Genomic DNA, 9,638 nt, shown 5'->3' on the forward strand with positions numbered 1-9,638 from the left:
GCACATGCTGGGGTTGCAGATTCTATCCCTGGTAGAGGGCATACAGGAGGCAGCCAGTGGATGGTGTGCTCTCGCATCAATGTTTATCTCTCTCCCTGCCCCTCTCTCTAGACTATTCTTTAAAAAAAAAAAAAAAAAATTATTTTGCCCTGGCTGGTTTTTCTCAGCCTGCAGGTTTGATTTTTGGTCAAGGGTACATACCTAGGTTACAGGCTTGTTCCCTGGCCCTGGGGCTGGGGCGCATGTGAGAGGTAACCAATTGATGCCTCTCTGTCTCTTTCTCTTTCTCTTTCTCTCTCTCTTTTTCTCCCTCCTTTCCCTCCCCACACCCTCTGTTCCACTCTCTAAAAATCAATGGGAAAAATATATCCTCAAGTGAGGATTAACAAAATAAACTTCTTTCATTCTTATCTTTAAAAGATTGCCACAAAATGTTATACAATGAAGTTACCCACTCTTAAATTCCCCAAGGAATTTAACCAACTCTCTTTTCTCAGGTTTAAATATACTGTTTCTTCAATTCTCATAATGCATTGTTCAATATTTCTCTCATAGTTTGAGCCACTACGTTTGTCCTATATAGTAATCAGTAAGTTCCTAGTGATCAGGGTCAACCCTAGAGTATTTAGCAGAGTACTTTGATATAAAAGGTACTTAATAAATATCAGTCGAAATGATGTTTTATAATGTGATTTTAAAGAGTATTTTATTAATCCCCTAAAATTTTCATACTTATCTTTTTCAAATTTTGTCTCTTCATTCTCTATTTTTAAGATTGATACCAATTTCCTAAATTACTCTTTAATCTTTAACCCCAAGAAGATGTTTAGAAACATTATAAACTTTATAAAATTGAGTCTTCTACTCATTGAGAGCACGTAAGACAGATAGGCTTATGTTACATTGACGTTAGTTGTGCCTTAGCTGTGATGTAATAGAAAAGCAGGATTTTGTGTGACCATCGGAAGGTTGTTACTCTGAGCCTTTGTCTCCTTTTCTCTAAAATCAGTAATTTCTTCTTATAAACCTGAAATGAAGATCAGAGACTTCACAATCAGAGCTGTCACTCATTTAAGTATTCATGTCCTTCTCCGTTGTTGTAGTTGGTGCATCTCTCCCTTGTGGCCATCCCTGATCTCTGCAGTCAGTAGCTCTGCTCTCTGCCAGCCTCTTCTGCAGAGCAGCTTTTGCGGTCTCCCTCTTCATCACTGACTAGTAGGCTTTTCTTATTTCTTGAATCTTTATCAGTTTTGTCTTTTATCTCGTTATTCTTTTTTTTTTTTTTGTAATGGAATTTTTTTTTTTTAGAACTATTGACCTTCTGGGAGAATATGCCTTTCCTTTTAATATTTATTACATAAATATAATAAATAGTACATAAATACATTAAATATAGTGTGTTCATATATACAGGGCGGGGCAAAAGTAGGTACAGTTGTTCGTAGGAAAAAAAGGTAGGTTTACAGTTGTGAGTATGCAGAATGCAGAGTTTATTTTTATATTAACATTTACTAATCTATTATTTTTCATATGATCAACTGGAAACCTACTTTTGCCCCACCCTCTATAATCCTTTATTTCATTAGTAATAGTCTTCAAATGTGTAACCCTATTGCCGTTCATTTAACTTAATTATTATTTTTTCCTAACAAGGCAACAATTATAGATGGAAGGTACAGACATAAATAAAACATGTTTATTACCTTCTAGGAATCAATAGTCTTCTGAGGTTGATAGACACATAACTAATGTTAGTATAAGGAAGATTGGCATTAAGTGCTATAATAGAGGTACATATGTAAGATGGCTTAGAACAGCTCTGTGTAATAGAAAAATAATGTAAGACATATATGTAACTTAAAGTTTTCTAATAGCCACATTTAAAAAAGCAAACAAATAGGTGGAGTGAATTTTAAGAATGTATTTTAACTTAATATATCCATAACACTATTGTTTAAATATGTAATTAATATAACAAATTGTTATTTTACATTTTTATTTCATACTAAAGTCTTCAAAATTTGGTGTGTATGTTACACTTACAGCTTAAAGTGATCAAATAAATCAGTCCCAAACTAATCGGATGTTTTGTCACCTTGTTTAAAAAACATCTCAACTTGGACTTCATTGGAAATATTTGATTTGTACTTCAGTTTGATTAAGTAGATTGCAATAGATTTGATTAAGTTGAAGAAGTAGATTCATATACTCACATTGCTCCAGGCATATACTAAAAAGCTTTCTAATAACCAAATCAAGTATCAGTTTTAAAATTTATATTAAATTAGATAAAATTTAAAACTTAGTTCCTTAGTCACACTGTACATGTTGCTAGTAGTTACCTTTTTTTATATCACACAAATTAGAGTACTAAAAATATGAGGACTTTGTTCACTAAATAAGCATTTCAAGTATGGTAGAGATAACAACTGGCTAATCCATTCTTGGTTACTATCATTAGCAGAAGTAAGAGATAAATTCTGTATAAATAGTGTCATGTCTCAATTATTATAGTTTTTCTTTCCAAATACTCTATTTTGTATATATTTCTTGTTCCTCTTGGTATTTGGGGGCTTTGTTCTCTAATGCAGTAAAGTTCTGTGGGGAAAAAAATTTTCAGTACAAGGCTTGATTTTCAACTTTTTTAACTGGGTCCAGAACAGTTAATATAGCCTCACTGCTGAGGATTTTACTTAATATTCTTTGTGTTTTGAAATCTTTCTACTCTGGCTGGTTGGAACCAAACTATTCCAGGCCCTGTGTAATCTCTGGGTGTTGTTCAGCCTGATGATACCTTTTGGGGGTCTTTCCCTGACCTCATGCAAATGTGCTGATCAAAACTCAGCTGAAGACTCCAGGGAAACCCTCTACAGATCTCTGTAGTTTTCATTCTCTGTAGCAATTTCCTCTCCAGTACTCTGCCCCAAGAGGTTCTAGTCACCGTAACTTCTACAAACTCTGTCTTTTCAGGGAAATTGCCAGGCTGTGTTCGAATACCCTCTTTTTGCACTGCAGCCTGGAAACTAGGCAGTAAGTTGAGTAAATCATTCCTGTCCTCAGGGATTACTGTCACATAACTGCCATTAATGGCTGGAATCGAAAGTGAGTCCACAGTATTTCTTTTAATTGTGTAGCTGAAAACAGCATATGGTTGAAAATCATGCTGCTTTTCTTCATGTTTGCTTCAAGAATTGCCCATGAAGTTCAAATATTTGTAACCTTTAAAAAGTCACAGGTTGATCACTAATGGAAAAAAGGCAACTTACTATCAAATGTTTGCTATAGTAGAGGATACATATCTACTTGTGTGTATTTGGTACATGTATATATTATGGAATTGATGTTAACATTTTAAAATTATATAATAAGCTAATCATAAAATTAATTTTTTACAGACTGAAAGTAATCATGACACAGCACTAACACTTGCCTGTGCTGGTGGTCATGAGGAACTGGTACAAACATTGCTAGAGAGAGGAGCTAGTATTGAGCACCGAGACAAGAAAGGTATGGCCAACTTTTGTTAATATTTTTTTCTTCTGGAATATTTGTGTTCTGTAAAGAAATGCTACTACTTCCAGGTCTATTTTGATGGAAAATAGTATTGTTCCTTTGCTTAGCATGTAGTGAGATCATTATTTTTCTCCAGGTTTTACTCCACTCATCTTGGCTGCTACAGCTGGTCATGTTGGTGTTGTGGAAATATTGCTGGACAATGGTGCAGACATTGAAGCTCAGTCAGAAAGAACCAAGGACACACCTCTATCTTTGGCTTGTTCTGGGGGAAGACAGGAGGTAACAATTTCTCCAGTGTAATTTTTTCTCTCCATCTATTTAGTAAATTTATGCCTTAATTTATATGATTGTATGGTGACAATCGATTGACATTTAGATTTATCACAACCCTGGAGCATGCCTTCTCCGAGTGTCTCCACTATTCCTAACTCTGATCTTGAACTAATGGGAAGAGATTTATACTATCTTTTATCTTCACATATTTGAATCTGTATTTGCCAGTCTGTTTATTAACATTTATTTGTTATTTTCCAGTTAGTATTTTAGTATATACTAGTAGTTTAATATTTAATAATAAGAGCAAGGGTCAGAGTTATGATCTTAAACAATCCTTAACTTCTGTGTCTTATTTGTAAAAGGAAGATGAAAATACTAGTACCTGTTGTCAGACTTGTTTGGTACAGTAAGTGACATAATGGACAAAAGATTTATAAATGGCCAGTAAGCATTTAAATGCTAAATATTTTTGGCTGTCAGAGAATGCAAATTAAGATACCACCACACAGCCACTAGAATGGCTAATATATAAAGACGGACAATACCAAATGTTGCCAAGGGTGTGGAGCAACCAAAACTCACTCATTATCGATAAGAGTGTAAGTAATACAACCACTTTAAGCAGCTTTATTCAAAATTCTCAAAAACTAGAAATGGCAAAGTTGTTCATCATTGGGATAGTAGGTAGCTTATTATATATTACTAGAAGCCCGTTGCATGAAGATTCGTGCAATAGGCCTTCCTTCTCCTGGCTGCTGGCACCAGTTTACCTCCAGCACCCGGGACCCAGGCCTTTGGTCCAGCCACAGTGGAGAAGCCAAGCCTCTTCAGTCTTCAGTCTTCACTCCAGCTGGAGCCTTCAGTTTTTGCTCTGTGTCTGCATATGCAAATTAAACGCCATCTTTGTTGGGTTAATTTGCATAGTTGCTCTGATTGGCTGGTGGGTGTAGCGGAGTGACACCAATTTGCATGTTTCTCTTTTATTAGTGTAGATTTAATGGAATGCTACACAGTATATACAGATGACTCTCAAACACTGATTTTATGTATATGAAGATCTAAAATAGATTAATCTGTGGGTGGGGTTGCCTGGGAAAAGGCATGAGTAAATAACAGGAATTTAAATTACATTATGTTTATGAATGTCAGTATTCAGTGAATGTAAATTAAGTTTTGAGCATTTATTGTTGCACCTGAAAAAATTTTACATAAAATTTCACCCCAAAAACCTGAAAACAAGTACATTAAAGTCTAGATAATAATACACTTGCTGATGTATGTAAGGAAAATGGCAAATGTCTGTAATTTACTTTGTGATGAAATGCAAAAAATTATGAAGAAATATGAAAAAGTAAGTATAGTAGAATATTATTTGTAGAATCTAGGTGATGAGTATATGTATATTTTTTAACTTTTCTGTATGTTTGAAAATTTTCATAATGTTAGGGAAAAATGTGTTAGCTTTATTCCAAGTTTTTTTTTTAACAAAAAAACTTGACAGTAAGTTTAAAAAAAGTATTTTAAAGGCATTCACATGCTTAAATGAAAAAATTGTGTTCTATTTTACCACTGTTTGGTAGAATAACACAGAAATACTATTTCCAAAATAGTATTGTACAACAACACATGAGATCCAGATTTCATGAATACATTGCTGTTTCAACAGATTCCAAAGTGGGTTTTTTGCTTGAAAAGCTGGCTCTTTTTTGCTTCTAAGATTTCTTGCTATCAGTTGAGACTGTGTTTGTGCAAAAAATGAAAAAAGAATTTTTTCCTTCTTTTGTTATACAAAAGACCAGAACAAAAAAGAAATTAAAATGCCCAAGTTTCAGAATCCATCCCCAGTGGAGGCCGTACAGGAGGCAGCCAATCAGTTATTCTCTCTCATCATTGATGTTTCTATCCCTCTCTCCCTCTCTTTTACTCTCTCTGAAATTTTTTTTAAAAAGTTAAAAAAAATATGTACCTTGCAAATTGTCTCAATGTAAGAAAAAAAATCCATTTCTTCCTTCCTTTCCCCTTTCTCTTCCCCCTCCCAGGTGGTGGAGCTATTGTTAGCTCGAGGAGCAAATAAAGAACACAGGAATGTTTCTGATTACACACCTCTAAGCCTGGCTGCTTCTGGCGGCTATGTGAACATTATCAAAATATTACTAAATGCAGGAGCCGAAATTAATTCTAGGCAAGTTTTATTCTCTATCTATAAGATCCTTAAAAGTGTTATGTTAAAATGATATTTGTAGAACAATTATATTAAAAAGGAAATGCCTTCATTACAAGTTTAGAATGTAAATTGCTAGAGATTTTTAAGATTAATTTTATTTACATATCTAAAACTGTTGACATAGAACTTGAAAAACTATCCATTACTGTATTTCTTATGGTACTAAAAGTAAACACATCTTATGAGTTTTTATTAAGCAAGTATGTGCTTTAAAATGGAAAGTCCATCTTAATAGTCTAATGATTTAATAATTATTTTTCAGCCGAAGTCATTATGTTGAATGAGATACAGAAGGTATTCTATATCTGGGTGGTAAAATATTTCTAATGGAGTCTTGGTATTATCTCAAAGAAGTATTAGACTAGGGCTAAGAAAAATGATTATAGTATTTTAAGTAATCCTGCAAAATAAAGATTCTTAAATAGATCCTGAAGCAGAATTATATATTGCCATCCAGTTTTTCTGGGACATTTAAAATGTGTATTTTCTGTTTTGTTCTCCTCATACCTCTACCCCCAGAACTGGTAGCAAATTGGGCATTTCTCCTCTGATGTTAGCAGCTATGAATGGGCACACAGCTGCAGTTAAACTCCTATTAGACATGGGCTCTGACATAAATGCTCAGATAGAAACCAATCGGAACACTGCCCTTACCTTAGCCTGCTTCCAAGGAAGAACTGAAGTGGTTAGTCTTCTGCTTGATAGAAAAGCAAATGTGGAACACAGAGCTAAGGTAAGAAAATGTTCAAAATTTGTACATGGATTTATTGGTTTGATATTTAAGGTGTCTAGTAGCAATATGCTAAATATAGTCTTAGTATTTGCTAGTAACATTTATCACTCTGTAGAACTCATTCAAACATTAACTCTTAAATACCTCAAAAATAAATTTTAGAGGTAATAATGACGTTAGAATTACCAGCAGAAAATATGTACCATTATGAAAGAGAAGGTGGGGAACATTTATTAAGTGCCAGTTATATGCCAAATGCTTACTTGCATCTTACAGATATATATATATATATTTTTTTTCAACAAAGTGTCATTAGGTAAATTATCTTCTTTTAATAGATCACATTGTAACTGAGAGAGACTAGCAGTGTTAGTGTTGAAATCTAGTTGTGAGTCTTTGTAACATACTATATTGCTCCCAGATTTTTATTCTTTAACATTTTAGCTCTTTCCTTTATCTTATGTGTTGTTTTTTATTTTTCACTAAACTTAGACTGGACTCACACCACTAATGGAAGCTGCCTCTGGTGGATATGCAGAGGTGGGCCGAGTTCTTTTGGATAAAGGTGCTGATGTTAATGCCCCTCCAGTGCCCTCCTCGAGAGATACAGCTTTAACCATAGCAGCAGATAAAGGGCATTATAAATTCTGTGAGCTTCTCATTGGCAGGTATGATGTTACCATACCCTTTATATGTGACCCTGGTGTTACTAGTGATTACTGTTCTCTCTGGGCAAATTGTACTATGAAGACATCAAATATGACTACTTCTATAAACTACTTGTTTTATTTTTTAAACCTACCTCTGTTATTGTCCACCCATTCAGAGCTATGCTATGTTGATTTATTTCAATGAAACCTAGAAATACTTATCTTCCTTTCTTGTGTGTGTACACTTTTAAAGTACTAAATAAGCTATCTGAATATCCAGCTGTTGTCATCTACACTTACATCTCCCACAGTGTGAGTTTTAAAAAAGTACCACTTCAAGTCCTAAAAGTGTGGCAATAATCTAAGTCTTCATTGTTGATTTTCTTGTTCTTTATAGTAACTTGGGCTTTTAAATGACAGTTAAGGTACTGTTCCAAGTTATCAGAAAAGATCTAGGATAGTTTCTACTGTCAGTCACTTAGAAGTTGCCTGCCAGTTTTCCAAAATGCTTGCCTGCTTAATTCAATTTCCTAAAAACCTTTGCATGGTGTTTAAAGCAGTCGTATTTAGTAGTACTAGTTCTAGCTACTAACAACTACTATTACTCACTGTGAATTTTATCTATTACGCCCACTGAGTTCTAAACCTTCATGTTATTCTGAAGCTAAATACAAATACATGAATACAAATAATCTGAAACTGATGCAGTTGCATCATAGATACTACTTGTGTTTCTAGGATACTGTTTATTTAATATATTGATTATGATATTAACAGGATGTACTTTTATTTTTCACTAAATAAAATTTCACATTTTCTTGGGGTTTGAAACTCATAATTATACCGAGTCATTATCTATATATATAAAAGCCTAATATGCAAAGTGTCCCCTCGGGAGTTTGACCAACTGGGAGTTTGATCGCTTGCTATGATGGCACTGACCACCAGGGGACAGCGCAGGACGAAGGAAGGCCCTGGCTGGCGACTGGCAGCCAGTGATGGGAGGCCCCAGCTGGCAGCCACTAGGGACCCTACCCGTGCTCGAATTTCGTGCACTGAGCCTCTAGTCTTTAAAATAAAAAGCAATTCTTGCTGTACCATTGTTTTTAAATTTAACAACTGGAAATTCTTTGTAATGTTATTTTGAGAGAAAAATTAATTTTAGTCCTTGAATATTAAACAGTTTTTAGTTTTACAAAATATTTTCACAGATTAATAGTTGATTGTTATTGTTAGCTATGTCATTCCATTTCATTTTAAACAGTGATATCTGTATCATTTATTTAGGGGAGCTCACATTGATGTGCGTAACAAGAAGGGGAACACTCCATTGTGGCTAGCAGCAAATGGTGGACACCTCGATGTGGTTCAGTTATTGGTGCAAGCAAGTGCAGATGTGGATGCAGCAGATAACCGCAAGATAACTCCTCTAATGGCAGCATTTAGAAAGGTAGAAGTCTTTTATCCTTTTTCACATGAATGTTTTTCATTTAGGCTAGAAGTGCATAGTTTAGTGATTACCAGACTCTCATTTTTAGGATTTAACAGCAGTGATGAAAGCCATCTATACTAATAAAAGGGTAATATGCTAATTAGACCAGACATCCTTCCAGACAAAGCCATGGTGACGGGGCCAAGGCAGAGGTGGTTTAGGGCAATCAGGCCTGCAGGGAAGAGCAGTTAGGCTGATCAGGCCGGCAGGGGAGAGCAGTTAGGGGGATCAGGCCAGCAGGAGAGAGCAGTTAGGGAGATCAGGCCGGCAGGGGAGAGCAGTTAGGGTGATCAGGCCGGCAGGGGAGAGCAGTTAAGCAGGGAAAAGCAGTTATGGGGATTGGGCTGGTAGGCAGGCAAGCGGTTAGAAGCCAGTGGTCCCAGATTGCAAGAGGGATGTCCGACTGCCAGTTTAGGACTTAGACATCCCCCCGAGGGGTCCCAGATTGGAGAGGGTGCAGGCCAGGCTGAGGGACAACCCCTCCACCACCACCACCCGTGCACGAATTTCGTGCACCGGGCCTCTAGTAAAATTATAAGCAAGCTAGAGGCCCGGTGCATGAAAATTCATGCACTCGAGGGGGTGTCCCTCAGCCCGGCCTGCCTCCTCTCACAGTCCGGTAGCCCTTGGGCGGGAGGCGACCCGGCTATCAAAGGAAGGCGATGCCCCCATCACACCTTTGCTGCTGCCTCAGCTGGCCCTGGTTACCTGAGCCTCAGGCGCCATCGTGCTGAGGGGCTGAGGGGA

At 36.1% G+C, this 9,638-nt stretch overlaps 1 protein-coding gene across 8 annotated transcripts in view; it reads left to right on the forward strand.

The window, feature by feature from the left end:
• ANKRD17 (ankyrin repeat domain 17) overlaps nucleotides 1-9,638 on the forward strand; it is a 183,143-nt gene that overhangs the window by 120,210 nt on the left and 53,295 nt on the right. For all 8 annotated transcript variants that reach the window (XR_002830645.1, XM_014460635.2, XM_014460628.2 and 5 more), the window contains 6 exons: nucleotides 3,396-3,507; nucleotides 3,650-3,795; nucleotides 5,832-5,974; nucleotides 6,536-6,749; nucleotides 7,242-7,417; nucleotides 8,687-8,849. Coding sequence is in view for 7 of the 8 variants with exons in the window: in XM_014460635.2 (XP_014316121.1) it covers nucleotides 3,396-3,507; nucleotides 3,650-3,795; nucleotides 5,832-5,974; nucleotides 6,536-6,749; nucleotides 7,242-7,417; nucleotides 8,687-8,849 (954 nt within the window). In the remaining variant the exon portion in view is untranslated. The remainder of the gene's footprint in view (nucleotides 1-3,395; nucleotides 3,508-3,649; nucleotides 3,796-5,831; nucleotides 5,975-6,535; nucleotides 6,750-7,241; nucleotides 7,418-8,686; nucleotides 8,850-9,638) is intronic.

Source organism: Myotis lucifugus, unplaced genomic scaffold (genome assembly GCF_000147115.1).
Source record: "Myotis lucifugus unplaced genomic scaffold, Myoluc2.0 scaffold_136, whole genome shotgun sequence".
NCBI lineage: Eukaryota > Metazoa > Chordata > Mammalia > Chiroptera > Vespertilionidae > Myotis > Myotis lucifugus.